The sequence below is a fragment of the Micropterus salmoides genome, unplaced genomic scaffold (assembly GCF_014851395.1).
Source record: "Micropterus salmoides isolate LMB-PRFRI ecotype aquatic unplaced genomic scaffold, ASM1485139v1 Ms_hic_scaffold_8, whole genome shotgun sequence".
Taxonomy (NCBI): domain Eukaryota; kingdom Metazoa; phylum Chordata; class Actinopteri; order Centrarchiformes; family Centrarchidae; genus Micropterus; species Micropterus salmoides.
This window is the reverse complement of record NW_024044570.1, coordinates 14,243,857-14,259,441: the sequence shown is the minus strand read 5'-3', so window position 1 is coordinate 14,259,441 and position 15,585 is coordinate 14,243,857. Positions and strand designations below refer to the sequence as shown.

General features: G+C 41.4%; 1 protein-coding gene across 8 annotated transcripts in view; it reads right to left on the bottom strand.

The window, feature by feature from the left end:
• The window catches only part of LOC119893676 (CUGBP Elav-like family member 2), a 31,224-nt gene extending 15,639 nt beyond the window's left edge, over positions 1-15,585 (bottom strand). For 2 of the 8 annotated variants that reach the window (XM_038705985.1, XM_038705987.1), the window contains exons 1-3: positions 15,440-15,582; positions 4,278-4,474; positions 59-141 (exon numbers count right to left, since the gene is read on the bottom strand). In XM_038705985.1, the coding sequence (XP_038561913.1) occupies positions 59-141; positions 4,278-4,474; positions 15,440-15,552 (393 nt within the window). In that variant the 5' untranslated portion in view covers positions 15,553-15,582. Of the gene's footprint in view, positions 1-58; positions 142-4,277; positions 4,475-5,709; positions 5,811-12,698; positions 13,129-15,439 lie in introns of those variants that run through there. The other 6 variants (XR_005442836.1, XM_038705988.1, XM_038705984.1 and 3 more) reach the window with 6 other exon arrangements.

Sequence of the window (15,585 nt, the reverse complement as noted above, 5' to 3'; positions counted from 1 at the left end):
CACCAGGGATGTAGAGGGGCTCAACCAGCTAAAAGCAGCCCATACTGTGCTTACTCACCCCACTTAAGGTCTTTATGTTGTGCAGTGCATTCTGGGCCTCCAGTGCAGCTTTTCTTGTATAAAAAGTTACAAAACAGCATCCTGCAGAGAGAAAAACAGGGACAAACAATGGGCGGGGGGAAGGAGACATAAACAGCATTAAATATGCAGCGCATACAGACACTAAATGTAATATGACTGCTGCAGAGCAGGAATGAAGCTAAATGGATGCGACTGTGTTCTCTGCATCTCACATGTTAGGAGCATGTGACAGGATTTTCTTAGCGCCAAACTGTGCACAGCAAATGTAGGAGCTTGCAGCGAGGACACTGGAGTAATGAGATAGTTGAAGGCTGTTGTGCGACATGGCCATAGAGATGACCACAGGGTTAGACAGCAGTCAAGAGGTAGTGATGCACAATCCGCAGGTCAAAACAGCCCGGGCTAGCCAGGGCACAGTACAAACACATCAGAGAGAGTGGTGCTGGCATTAAATAAGAATCCAGTCACATATATACACATACATACGGCATGAAAAAAAGCACAAAGAGACAAGTGGTAGCAGGAGTAAGAGCAAGTAAGAGGAATCATGGGAAGAAAGGAGGTGGTGGGGGATGGGGATGAAGAAAAGATGAGCGGGGGAGGGAAAAAGCCTCTCATCCTTCCGTCCCAGCAGACCGCCAGTGGCGTTCCAGGCTGTCAGTTTCACTGGGCTGGGGAAGTGGAGCACTGCAGCGTCTCTGACCTACATAGTGTGTATTATGCTGTTACTGGAGCTCTCAGGCCGCGGGGAGAGCTGTTGAACTCTAATATGCATCGAGCTGCTCTCTTCTCTCTCTCTCTCACAACCAGCTGAGCTCTTTTTCTCTGCTGCTTAACCCTGCTTCCAATTTACTGGAGCTAAATAAACCATCCAGAGAAGCGCGATAGTTATCAGATGATTTTTTTTTTTTTTCTCCCCATGACTCGCAGTATACGTGACCCAAAAATCACCAAAAATCTGATGGCTCCTCAATAGATCCTTGGCAAAGTAAACAACCAAAATAGAAGTGGGATTTTAGCAATTTCAACGAACAAATCAAACAAAAGCAAAATTGATGACAGAGGAAGGGGGTGATGGGTGTATTATCTGCCATGCAAATAAACATAAGCCAGATATCAATAGGCCGTCATGCTTTCATAAAACTGCCCCCACTTCTCCCTCTAGGACTACTGGGAAAGGAGGACAACAGCGAAAATGATGGGGGTGGGAGGTGCCACCTCAACATATTCACCTCACACAAGCTGGGTGAGCCAAAGACTGCTGTGATCAGGCCAGATTATCTATTAGAATACATTAACATTGCATTAACATGTCAATAGGCCATCACAGCTGACACTCAGCATAGAACAGGGGAGGGCTCTGCTTTTTTTTTATAAAAAAAAAAAAAAAAGGGGGGGGGGGCGCTTTGAACTATTCATTCTCCCAATGAACTGCACACTGTTGCCTGTATAGCTAGCTAGCTCATTATATATACATATACATACACATATACATACACACACACACACACACACACACACACACAATGTTATTACCTTACATAAAACTGCCACAATTACTACTTACTAGCATATTAACATCTACTTTATCCCTTTACCAGCACTCAATGAATTTTATCCACAGCTACGAGAAACCATTTCCATCTACCACCTGGCTTTAAAACCTGTTGTCTATGATATGACAGTGACACAGAGGAAATGCTGCCTTTAAATTCATCTAATACTACATGACTGTCTACAATGAGGACCTGCAACTTTCAGATTTCACGCCAACGTTACACATTCAAAAGAGCAGCTATATAACTAAGTTTGGCTGGAAGCCATGTTAGACAGGCCTACTTGTTCATCTCATGTTTATTTACATGCCCCCTCTCATTTCAGATGTACCGACTGTAAGACAAGCGGCTTGCAGACATATTTAGAATACGTTAAACAATATAGTTTAACCACTCATGAACGTTAGCGCTCCTCTAATGATAAACATGGCATTAGCTTTGCGGCTAATTTAGCAACAGGCAGCACCAACTCCTGTAAGTGATGTTTAAGAATATTTAGAAGTAATGAATTCGAGAGAAATGAGAGGACCATTCACTAGAACTGTTTCAGAAATAAATTTACAATCACGTTTGTCAGCAGCGTGGCCTCCACCACTTCCCTACTGTAACATTAAACATACTGCTGTGAGCCTGGAGACGGCAGTGATAAGGCTATTTTTTTTAATTTAAGTTATGTAATTGACGTGACAAATGACCAACTCACCGGGAACACTGAGTGTGAGAGCTACCAGGAGCTACTCTTTTTGGGTCTGGTAGACTGCGGTCAGCTGATGTTTTGTTCTGTGGTGCTGCAGTGTTAACAGAGGAACTGCAGTACGCCCTCTGGTGGGCAAACTATGCAACATTCACCTGAGGATCCAATACTGTTTCTTTTTTAATAGTCATATCAGCTGTTATAAACGCTGATGCAGAGATATCTGCAAGTATCTATATAGTAGCTTATATAGAACTTATATATTATAGTAGCTGATAATATCTGCAAAACAATAAATCGGTCGGGCTTTACTTTTGACCAAATATTCATAGTGAAGAGCGCCCTAGTAACTAAATTGAGATCTAAAATCGGGAACTAGAGGTTCCTTTTTGCGCATTTCAGGAAGAATGATACTGCCAACCATTTAATATACACATTTTTTGCATATGTTTTTTGTAATATGCTTCTGCACAACTGATTTGAACAGTGGGAATAAACTACCAAAACGGAAACTATGCAAAAAGGAAAGATTGATAGTGTTGTTGACCGCATCATGCAATTTAAAAAAGCATAACTGTCGGGGGGGGGGGGGGGGGGGGGGGGAATAAATAAGGAATAACTGCAGTAAATGGATAAATTCACTGATACATCAGGCTGAACAGCTAGATAGGCAACCTTCCACCAACAATTTCACTGACTCAATCAGTGGGATATAGCAGCTTATAAGTGACGAATAATGCTAAAGGATCTGGACACACCTCAAAAACTATGGCCGATGGTTGGCCAGAGACCTTTAATGAACGCCAAAAGGCTCCGGATGGCTTGGTGTGGCTGTGAAACCGCTGGTTGCACAAAACAGGCGTCATTTAGACGCAGAGCCCGGTATCAAACAGGATCCCACCACATTAAAACCCGAGAGTGGATTAACTGCCTTTGGGCATAGTGAGTCATCCAACCATCATGGGAATTGAATTTTGGGTGGCGTCGTAAACCCAGGACAGTTACATCAGGGAAACAGTCGTTTACTTTATTCACCTGCAGTTAGTTACGGGAGACTGAGCACTTCCAGTGGCACTTTACAGCTCTCTGCAGACAGCAGGCTTCCACTTCACCGTCTCCTCTAATTGCAACCTAAACTGAATCACTCAACTCGAGCACCATTTCTACAGTGAGCGCATCGATAGATGTCTTAATGGAAAATTGCAGTTGAATAACACTTCCTTTATATAATGCTGCTTTTAAACCAGGATGGCAAAGTAAAAGAAAAAGTATTTCTATACTATAGGGTTATGAAAAAAGGTGTTATTTTTTAACCCTGGAACAAACGCCTATTGAATCATCTCACCTGTAAGCACAAAAACAGCTGCACTGCGTGTGCAGACAAGCAATGCTGTGCATTGCCTAAGGCGACTGTGCTGAAATGTGATGGTAGATGATGCAGCAATAACAGGGCTTTGTGTATTGTGCTTGACCACTAAAAGCCAGGCAAATACAGGTAGGGGAGATTGGTGACCATATAACATCTACATTTCTCTGTGCTTCTGGCCAGTGGAAGGTAACCATCCAATGTTTAGATATGCCAATTTATTATGGCTATGACTAAAGCTTATTTTATTAATTTTTAGCAATTTATGTCCATTTACTCTAAAACAGAAAATTACAATCAGTCCATGCCAAGTTATAAAAATGTCTTAAAACTTACATACCAAGACCCCAAACATATTTTCTTCCTCTAAAATATAATTGTAAGAGGCAAGCAACTGTACAAAATAAATCATCAATTGTGTATTTCATGTTAATCCAACTTATTGATCAACTTATAACTTAACACTACATTTAAAACATCTCAATTGCAGGCAAAACATTTTCAAGAGTCTAGTATTTAACAATCTGTGTGGCTTGGTAGAACCAACACTCACTAAAATAATTTTGTGCGCTGAGCTTACCTTTGCTCTGAGGGGGATTCTGGGTGCGATCACGGAGGATGTTGATCTGGTGAACAGCTCCGAAGGGCTCAAAAAGCTCTTTCAGTTCTGTTTCTGACCAGGAGCGCGGGATCTGTCCCACAAACATCTTGATGGAGTCTGGGTCTGGCTGGTCCAAGTGCTCCAGCGACCCATTCATCTTGCTGCCGTTTCCGTTGCTAAGAGAAACAAAAAATCTGTTATTAGAATGCTAGGCTCTAAACAAAGTTAATTTCACAAGTTAAAATCTGTGGTCATATTTATATGAAGCTCATTGGGGACTGACCAAAATACATCAATTAGGAACAATGTGTTATCTAAACTGAAGTCGACAACATGGTATTTGAGAAAGAAGTTTGTTATCAATGTACATATGATTATTTTATTTTGGAAGAACAATCAAGTTTTGCGACTAAAAGGCAGACTTTACAGTTAGAAAAAGAGTTTTAACTTAAAGGGTAAAATGGTCTGCTACGACAAGATATTGTTCTATTTTAGATTATACTGGTCATAATGCTGCAACAAGTAGTTTTAGCTGATCTGAAAAAGGTCTGTCAGCAGGTAATAACATCAAAGTATGTTACTGAGTTAAATCAAAAGGTCACAGAAACACACAAAACCAGTTCTACTTCAGAGTGGGTCAGGACTATTTGTATGTACAGCCCTTTCCAGGTATTGAAGAGAAACTAATTTAATAAACTAGTTTTTGTTTCAATATTTTTATTCCATTCTCTAGGAAGTACTGGCTCTCCCCCCAGGAGTCATTCATAGTTTGTAAATATTTCAAAATGTCTACCAAGAATTCAAATGGTTTATAGAGCATTAAATCCTTTGATGTGACTATTTGTGTATGTGTACACTGAAGTAGATGCTTAAACAATATATTGCTTACAGTAATGGATGGTGTAACATCTCTTAATTACATGGTCAACAAATATTGAGCCAGCAATCTGGATGGTCGGAGTAGTAGCGCAATGACGGAGATATGTGAAATACTAAATTGCGCCATTTTCCTCTGAGGCAAGCTTCTGGGACACAGAATCAATACCCACCAGTGTACCTACAACTACAGCACCTTTGTCTCACTCACACAAATGAAGCACACAAACATTTCCTGACAGGGTTAGTGGCGCTGGAAACCAGGAATGAGATCTGAGCTACAGCCATTCACAGATGCAGAGGCAGGGAAATCATGTTAAGCTATTATGCTTACATGTAAAGCATCACTCACAATACAATGTGGTTCCACAGAGGATAAAGAAGGGACAAGGACCAGTACAATACAGAAAGTGTAGACTATGGAACAAAATATATTAGTCTGGTGTACACACCAACAGTACCAAAATGCTTAAAAACACTAAGAAGAGAGACTGACAAAAATTACACTAATGTGAAAACAATTTTACATACAGACCTTTGGACGCGAGCCATCCATCTCTTACAAATTGAGCCCAGCCGTTCTGCAGAAACACCGAACTCCTTGAGGGACTTAAATGACATGCTAACAAATCACACTTTGGTTCTTGTTCTCCTAAAATCCAACTCTACACTTCAGTATGAATGTTTTAATTTCCTGTAGGCTGTCAATACATTCGAATGATGACATAAACACGGGAAAAAAGCCCCGGCGAAACAAAAGCCTCTCTCCACCAAAAAGGGGTGAGGGCCCCCCTCCCACCAGCTCCGACAGCTAAACGAAAACAGCACTGCAGAGCTCTAAACCTCCAAGAATCGCTAGTTAACAGAAAGAGATTTTGCGGTACATCTCCTCCTCAGGCGCATTGGCGATGGTACAGAGAGTAACCTACAGCTTCTTCGCCACAGCAGGGGAACAATCACATATTGTTCCCCCATGCTGGAGAACACTATTCACCGTTCCTCTACAGCACAATGGGCCAAGTCAGAGAGATGCTTTGGAACACATCGAAGGCTACGTGTGCTAAGGCTACAGCGCTGGTGGGTGACACCATTTATCCAGTTTTCCCACTGGCACTCGGGGCGCCATTTTGCTAAGGGCCCTTTGATGAAATCTTGTTATAGAAACAGCAAACCTCACTTGAAAAACTGGATTTGGGTCACAGCATTTAAAAACATGAAGGCTCAAAATCAACACAGTGTCTACTTAACATTCATTAAACTCTCAAGCCCCCTGCAGCTGTGCATTGTCTCTTCAGCTTAAGAGACTGTTGAGGAGAAACGTTACTGCAATAATACGGTCTTTGGGTTTGCTACCCACTCCTTAAAAAATTTTCAGTACTGCAAAAATGTCTATATGCCATACATTTGTATTAGTCAACGAACCAGAGACATTCAAGTAATAAAAATAATGGATTCAAATTGTCTGCCAAGTGTTATTACATCATGGAACGATATTGTAGAGTGGACAGAAAGTGCACAGACAGTAAGCACTATCACAGTAAGAGCTGTAGTGACCACTGAGTTGAAACTGGAGGAAAAAGAAAAAAAGCTAGAAAAGACAGGATGGTAAAAACATGCCAGAAAATTTGCTTTAGGAGTGTTTCAAGTTAAAAGAATCCATGGTGTTGCATTCACCATAAAGAAATAGTTTTGACATTTTGGGAAATACACTTACCTATCAGGATAAGCAGCCAGCTAGCTTAATTTAACACAAAGAAAACAGCTAATCTGGTTCTGTCATAAGGTTACAAAATCCAGCTATCTGCACCTCTAGAGTTCAGGAAGTTACTGAGCCTGGCCACGAAATAGTGCAGCTTCTCATCTAATTCTCTGCAAGAAACCAAATAAGCGCATTTCCCAAAAAGTTGGACCATCCCATTAACCAGTTAGTAATTAATTATGGCTAGCCCTACTAGCTTACCTACAAAAAAAGGGTGACAGCTGCCTAGGATGGGATGAGAATCTGCCAGTAGTTAGTTTTAAGTGTCAGTTGCTGATATAAAGTAGTATGGATCAGTGGAACTGGAGTGTCAAGCCATTTAGGCAGAATAATGTTATGTCAATACAGTAGTGGCACTGTGCCAATACAAAACTGCTGGCATACGCCTTAAACAACACACACTCAACTCTTTTCCCTGGGGTTATTTCTTTAGTAGAAATAAGTTTAACTGAAAACTCTTTAGTGGGTTCAGAGTAACCAGGAGATTGCTCCAATAAAGACACGTTTTCCTCCAAAGAAGCACCACAAATAACATTTCATTTACCTCTCTTTTATTGAGGGGGGACAAGAAATCTCAAGACGGGCATTGCTTCTGAAATTAAAATCAGCCCGACTTCAAAACAAATTTTATGTTACAGCACATAAAATGTTGATATTGATAAAGGGCACTGAATCAAAAATACTGTTATTGACCGTCAATCCTGCCCAGATCTGCTCCCTATACCACCCAGAAGAATGCTCCAAGAGAGTAGTGATGTAGTCTTTTGCTGCGCTTCCACAAACACCCCTGCGATGTGGCAGCTCATCGTGCTCCAAGACGCCCTGCAGCAGCTGACGAGTCATTCGGAGCCAGAGCCATGACAGTTGCATGCGTACTGCTGCACCACCCATAAAAACAGGTGATTTATCTGAACCATGTGCCTGTCCTGTTGGTGAGCTCTGACCGCGCAAGTATGCCACCGATACCTTTGCTGTGCCCATAATAGAAAGTCAGCCAATTTGCCTAGTAATGCACATGATTCTGAAAGCTCAGCGTGTGTGTTTGGACATTATTCATGCCTAAACCATCAGGGGTCACAGCAGTAACACATGTCACGTGACTGGACACCACTGCTGATGGAAAGTAGCTTATTTGTAGTCGCTTATACTATTAACCCCCCCCCCGATATAAAATGTATTTTTATCATTTCTAGCCATTTATTAATGTTATTTGGCACTTGAATGTCAAATAAACCACCGCAGTGTTGCTTTGATTAAAATATTGATCAAACAAGTCTTGTTAGGGCAATGTTACCCGTAATGCTAACTCTCTTCCTGTTTTGAGTAATAGACCTCCTTTGCCTTAGGCTGTTTTGGCAACCAGCAGAACACTGCTGTCGTGCTTTATTGGGGATAAAAAAAGTCAAAGTTCACATGGAGACACGTAATGCTCCTGAAAAAAAAGGGGGAAAAAAATCAGGCAACTGAAACAGCTGTTTGGTTGTAATACCCTCAAAAAAAACATGAGTTGCTTTTTCTTTCAGGAAACCAATGGCCTTATAAGCTGATTCAACAAGACGCAGAATGCCTCTAATGCCATGGTAATATCTTTGACAGCTGTCAAGTAGAACATAAAGGCTCCCTCTCCTAGCTGTATCTATTTTCTCCACTACTACAAAAAGAGGCAGAATATTCTTTGACAGGTTGAATAAGGTTTCACAAGCTTGGTATAAAATCTCTCAAGACAGGCTTGAAGTTTTAACTTAAAAAGTGGTCACAGACGACAACCGCAGGATTTACAGTTTGTTGTAGGATCCCTGAGCAAGAGTAACTCGGACCCGTGGACCAGGTTTTAAACAAAACAGCAACAAATGACAGCTGAGGATGGATGTTACTTGAGGCCCGAAAGCAGAATCAGGGGGACTGTTTTTTGATTTCCATACCAAGTGGTCGACTCTAATCAGCACTTCTGATGAGACGTTACTAAAATATTTTCCTCCTGGCATTAACTCCAATTCCGCTCAATACGGTCTAATTTCATTGTTGCGTTTCCCCTGATGAAGACAGACGTGTTCAATCAGGCTCTGAATGGGTCGCATGTTAACAGACGGCCAGCATCTGATGACAAGGCCCGCCCCATTAGCTGCATAATCACACTAAGTGTCCCTGCCGGTTATGGATGACGTTACTAAAGTAATGTTCACAGTCAAAACACCCAACTAAATGAACTCTTTTCACACACCTCCGTCAGCGTTGGATGGAGCCTGAATTTAAATCTTACGGTGGAGCATACCCAAATGTGTAGGAGCCTTACAAATGCATCTCAAATGAAGAGACAACTCACCAAAATTACACTTGATTACTCTGGCAGTGTGTGCTTACCACCCTGACTTGCTCAATCATCCTAACCTGTGATAGGCAACACACACAACAAATTGTGCGAAGCTGCTCTCTGTTTTTATGGTCCTAAACGGTGGTACATCCATCCCATCGGATCTGAACAGAATACTTCCTTGGAAAGAAATTAAAGACCTCTCTTTTCTATTTGTGTTTGTTTTCCTCTCACTTACTGCTATTTTTTTGTTACCATTTATTTTCATCTGATCTTGCTTTGTTAAGCGCTCTGGGCTGCATGTTTGCATGAAATGTGCTATACAAATAGGTTGTTATTATTACTCTCTTTATTAAACACTCCTCTTGCTGTACATGTACTCCTTTACTTTCAGTTTCTCCTTACAAATATGCACGTTTTTTTCTATGGCTGTATCCAAAACAACTCCCTTATTCACCATTATAGACACAGTTTAAACATTGTGTCACAACTGTATTTTTATTGTGCATTGTGGGATTGTAAGCAGAAAGTAGTGTACAATGTCTTAAATCTTCATAATTTTGAGGGCTCTATAATGCAAATAAATTAAACTCTAATTTTTTTCATTGTCGATTATTTTCAATTAATCAATTGTTTGGTCTATAAAATGTCAGAATATGTTGAAAAATGTTGAGCGGTGTTTCCGAAAGCCCAAGATTATGTCCTCAAATGTCTCATTTTATTTACAACCCAAAGATATTCAGTTTACTGTCCCAGAAAAGTAAACAAACTGTAAAATATTCACATTTAACTTTTCTTAAAATTGTACTAACTTAATAGTTGTAGCTCCAATACACTATAAAGCCTAGTTAATAATCAGTGATTTGTGACAGCCTACAACTGTGCACAGAAGCTTTCTGCTCCACAAAGACATCAATCCAGAAGAAGTTCTCTTGTCGACACATCTCCTGGTCCACTCAAGAAGCGCCTTTTCAACCAAACAGCTGATCCCACTTCATGTGGACTGGAGTCACTGACACACAAGCATGCTGACCTGAATGGCGCATCATTTTGAAAACATTATGCTAATTGATATCTAAATTTAGCATCATAAGCTGAGACATATATTTTTTGCTGCTGTAACATGCCTCTAGTGTAGACTTTGTTAATGACTAAACAGCCATACGGTACCGATAATTTCATGGACATCTGGTCTTATGTAACTCTGTCCTACAATATCTTTTGTTTGCGAAAGCTCGCAGAGGAATTTGCTCAACCTTCGATTACACCACCCCACATAGGGGACGTGATTATGAGCGTTCCAAGGCTGTGTATGTTGCTCCAGGACTGCCAGTCTTGTAATTATTGCCGCGCCAAGCTAGCAGTAGGAGCAGAGAAACAGGTGACAGCCAGATCAGAGCCCTCCTACACTTGGCCTTCAACATCTGGCTGCATGACACTCTCCCACCACTGCCACCACCCTCACAGTGAGGGGGGGGGGGGGGGGCAGAACAGCCAGCCCGAGCAGCCCCAGGACCCTCTGCCAAGATCCTACACTTCGCAAGATCAACAGCTCCGCGGCCACAACAAAAGGGATCCCTGTGACGCTTAGCTTACTGACATAGCACTACAGCTGTGTTGGCTGCCAAAGGATCACGCTTAAACCCTGACAGTCACTCTCACTGTCAACAATCAGAGGGATAAATCAATCAAATACAGCTGGGGCAAGATCTAATCACTACCTCACTGTCCCCAAGACCCACAGATGAGATAGTCTTCAAAGAGTCCTTCAGAAGTGTGAAATGTCATAAAAATCAAACCATTCCACTAAATTTAAAACCTGTTAATGTTCACCTGCTTCCTTCAACAGGGGATTATAAAAAAGGAAAGGCTGCAGAAAATTATTTCCATGAAAAATTAACTGGCCAATTTACAATCAACTGACAGTTTGGTCTACAAACGTTACAAAATAGTTAAAAGCCTCCATCACAGCTTTGTCTTAAAATAGCCTGTTTCGTCCAACTAACATTAAAGATATACAATTTACCTTCACATTCCATAAAGAAAAGCAATAAATCCTTACATGTGTTATATTGGAACTAGGGAATACAATTTCTATTGAAAAATTACGATTAATTGATTCTGTTAATCGAGTGTTTCAGAAGTCAGAACCAAACAAAAGGCTAAAGGAACAAAATATAGATCAGAATCTGTCTTTGCAGCCAAGCATACATTATACACTGACCTAATTTAATGACCAAACTACTAAAAATGGTTTGAAGAAAACACCCTTACAAAATAACCGTTTTAAGTGCAAGACCGTAAAATCAAAAGGACCAGGCACATTTTGCTGCACGATAAAGATAGCACTCCTGAAAGTACAAACATTAAAATTTTAGAAACAGTCTTGTAAAAGCAAGCTGTGGTGTTTTGGAAATGTTTTTGTCAAGCAGGATTAGCTGTTATGTCGAGACGACAGAGTTATAATATGGACCTCTGTGCTTGGTGAATGTCTTTTCTCCCTTGTTTACATGTCGTGTCACCAGATTTCCATTAATGGCTCAATAATGTAGCAAACCACGTGTCCGCCGTTAAGTAAGCACAGCACTCTGTATTCAACATGGACGGGAGCACCAGCTAACGATGTTAGCTAGCTCGGTGGCTAGCAGAGAGACAGGGAGGGACTGGGAGTGCGCCAGGCAAGCCGAGCTGATAGCCCGTGTGCTGCCTACAAATAAGCTTTACTCATGCTGCTGAGATGTAGCCAGTAAAGCTGAAAAACAAACAAGGTGGCAACAAATATATGATTAGCAAACTTGACGTCAACTTAACACGATAACTCTCCTCAACGCACTTCCCTTTAACCCGTTGATAAGTGGGCAGTTAAACACCTACCGTTTCGATCGAGCACACGACAACGGAAACTTGTTCAGTTGCAACTAACTAAATAAAACACCAACCACACAGGGGGTGCGGTATTTCTACAATTAAAGTAATACAAATATACACCTTGTGTTGTTGTTTTTAAAAAGCTAATTGTGCTGTTTTTCTGGACTGAAACCGAAACGTGTGATCTCCGGAAGCACATGTCACTTGACTATTGTAGCGCGCCTAGTATCTGATACCGTCGCTAGCTAATTGCGTTTTCCAGTCACTTCGAGTAATATCTGTTAGCACAGACGGTGTGTGCTCAGCCGTAGTTGGGTGTGGTGTTAACATTTACTCAGCTGACTTCTGTTGCGGTTACATCCTGTATTATCTAAGTTAGACAAAACTACAGGTGAGCGTACCGTCTCGGTTCGCGTGATTAGCAACGTTAGCATCCCAGTTGCCAGTTAAGCTAACGTTAGCTAACTCCCAACTCGCCCGGAACTGTGTTGTTTGCTTTATCTCTTTAAAAAAACACTCCCAAATGTTGGCGTCGCTGACGGAGAGAAGCACTAACGCTGCGAATAACGATAGTTGGATTACTTACATTGTGTCGCTCGAAGTCATTAACCGACTTTCGGCCAGAGGGTGGAAATCCAGGTTGTACGTCGAAGTCATGCTCAAAACAACGTCTATCTAACAATGAGAAGCGACGTCCGCTCACTCGCAAGAGGCTCAACTCCGGCGAGACGGCGACAAGACGAAGCAGAACAGGTGCAGGGAGGGGGCGTCTCAAAACTGCATGAGAGAGAGGGAGAGAGAGGGCACCGATATCCGCCTTATTCCTTCCTCCTGATTTCTCTCTCGTCCCCGACTGAAATAAATTCAGGCAAGCCGCTGTCACACTGCACACCGAGCTGCAGCAAACCAGAGGCGTGGTCTCTTCAACAAAAGTCTGAAACCATGCTGCCTGCTGCTGCTGCTGCTGCTGCTGCTTTGCGAGCCTCACAGCGCTTCCACCCCATGTAAAATTACTGTAATGCCTCTATAGGGACTGGCACGTGGTGTCCTATACAGAGTTTACTGACCTACTTGTAATTCTTGACGTTGACATACCATTGTATTCTTATAATGACTTGACATCCTGCAGCATTTTCAAAAATGAAAGCAACATTAAAAGAATTACATCCTGTCCAGGCTTTGTTGTGAAGGGAGGTTAGTCTGTGGATGAACCAGAGATCTAATGATCAATTTAAAACGTTTACATATAGTACCCAGGTCATAATCATCAAGATTAATGATGCTCCTCTTGTTCCATAATTTCTCAGAGTCTAAATTAGGTGCCTGCATTGCTGAAATTGGATTATGCTAATAAATAAGACAATTTCCAGCTTATTTATTGCCTTAAATTGCAGTTTTATACATCTCATCATGTCAAAAGTGAGATGGTTAAAATGCATATTTTTTTTCTTTTTTCATGCTGTCTTGCTTTCCCCAAGGGTCACAGGTCATGTTCCCCTTTGTGCTGGGCTGTTGTTTCCCTGGGGGGAGGGGGAGCCTATCTCCTTTTGTTGTGCTGGACGTGCAGGGCGAGGCCTCTACACTTGAGGGGAAAGGTAGGGGGGCTGTTGTCAAGTACTCTTTGCCATAGCAGAGAGGCGGGGGAAGGGGGGTAGCCTAATTATCAAACCATTCATTATTACTCCAGCAGCTGCACAATCCAAAGATATTATTCATAGAGAGTGTTAAGAAACATCCCATTCATGAAATCCGACTTAATCCTTGTATCCATAGCAATTTCAAGGCAACTTGGCAACACCGCAAAGCATGCTCTATTAAACAGTGACTAAAAGAGGTTTGTATGCATAATGTGATATGCGACCTATTTTGCCATACATGTAGACAAGCCCACTATGCAACATCCATTACCATTAAGCTTGAGGGCCTGCTATAAAAAGATAGTCTAAACCTCTCTGGAGAATCAGGTTTCATTAAGATGGAGGAAAAATACAATAATGTCATCCCGTCTGCAGCATCCACATATTTCCTTTGACTAAATTAGATCTCAGGGGATCTTATTGAATAGATTTGTTATAAAAGAAGCAGGATTCTTGTAAAGTGCAGCTCTTCATTCTCTCGTGGGTATGTACAACACATACAGTACAGTTTCATGTACAGTACATAATACCATCGCACTACTTTATTTCTAAAATTTGGCATGCATGTCCTTGGTTTTTCTAAGAGACATTTGGTGGAGTGGATTCCAGATGCTGATACCAAGTTGCTGGCACCTTCTAATACTAGCCTCCTATTCCTAATCTGAGATTATTACTATTGTAATCCTATCATAATCCTCCACACGTACCATGCTTTTGTTGTTTACATCAAATTTTTCCCCCTCATGCAGTGGAAGTCCCTCTCACCCATCATCATCATAATCATCCAGCATTTAAATTTGCACCCTTTCCGTGACAAACTGCACAGTGTAAAAAATAAGACCCAGATAGGCCATATTATGTCTTTTTAAACATGTCGCCTTAAACTTGGAGGCACACTTTTTCTTAGCTCTGCCTTTTGTGAACGGTTTTGCAGAATGGCGACCAACTAAAGGGCTCTCAAAATGGAGAGCAAGAACTTCATCTTATCGTGCTTTCCACTAGAGGAAATGTATTGTGTCAAGACGTAATAAGCACACATGATAACACTACCTTATCAGGGTCCAGTTCCACTAAATTCATGAAAATTCCAAGATGGATGTAAATGTTCCTTTATGTTGTTTTAAAGATTGTTGATATCTTTTGTTGTTTTTGACAGAGGGAGTACCGTAAGGCCTGGGTTGGTTTCAGTGCATATCTAATCGCACAGGTTTGTCTTTTTCAGTGGCCTGTGTGATTCAGAGACAAACAGCTGCATCAATGGTACATTTATCTCTCTTTCTTTAATTGTTGTTCATGCTAGTATCTGAGCCTTTGTTGAACTTTGAAAAGAGAAGGAAGGTGAATTAAATGAAAGGAGAATGCTATAAGGTGTTGATTTCTCTATCCTGATACAAATATAAACAAAACCACTGCTTCCTTATTGAGTAATGTTTGTCTAGGGAAGATGGAATTGATATGGATTGGCCAAAATTGTTAGATTAAAATATATAGTTTCTGGGTTCCTAGAGAAAAAAAAATATAGAGACACCAGATCAACACCATCCTTCATATAGTCATAGCATGGGCAAACTCCTCAACTGGAAACAATACATCCTATGACAATATTCAACCCAGACAAAGAAGCAGTCCAGATACAGGCTGCTCCACAAAAGCTAGCCCAGATTTGAATGAGGGGCCAACCCCAACGTACCTCATAGGCAGGTCCTCATTCCTGACAGAAATCCCGGCTGCAGAGGGGGGACAGCGCATGCTGTTGGCATACAAACTCTGCACCAGCGCCAGCTCAGAAGAGTGTTCCAACATCGGTGCTCTGGAAAAATCCACCCGGTGTAATGG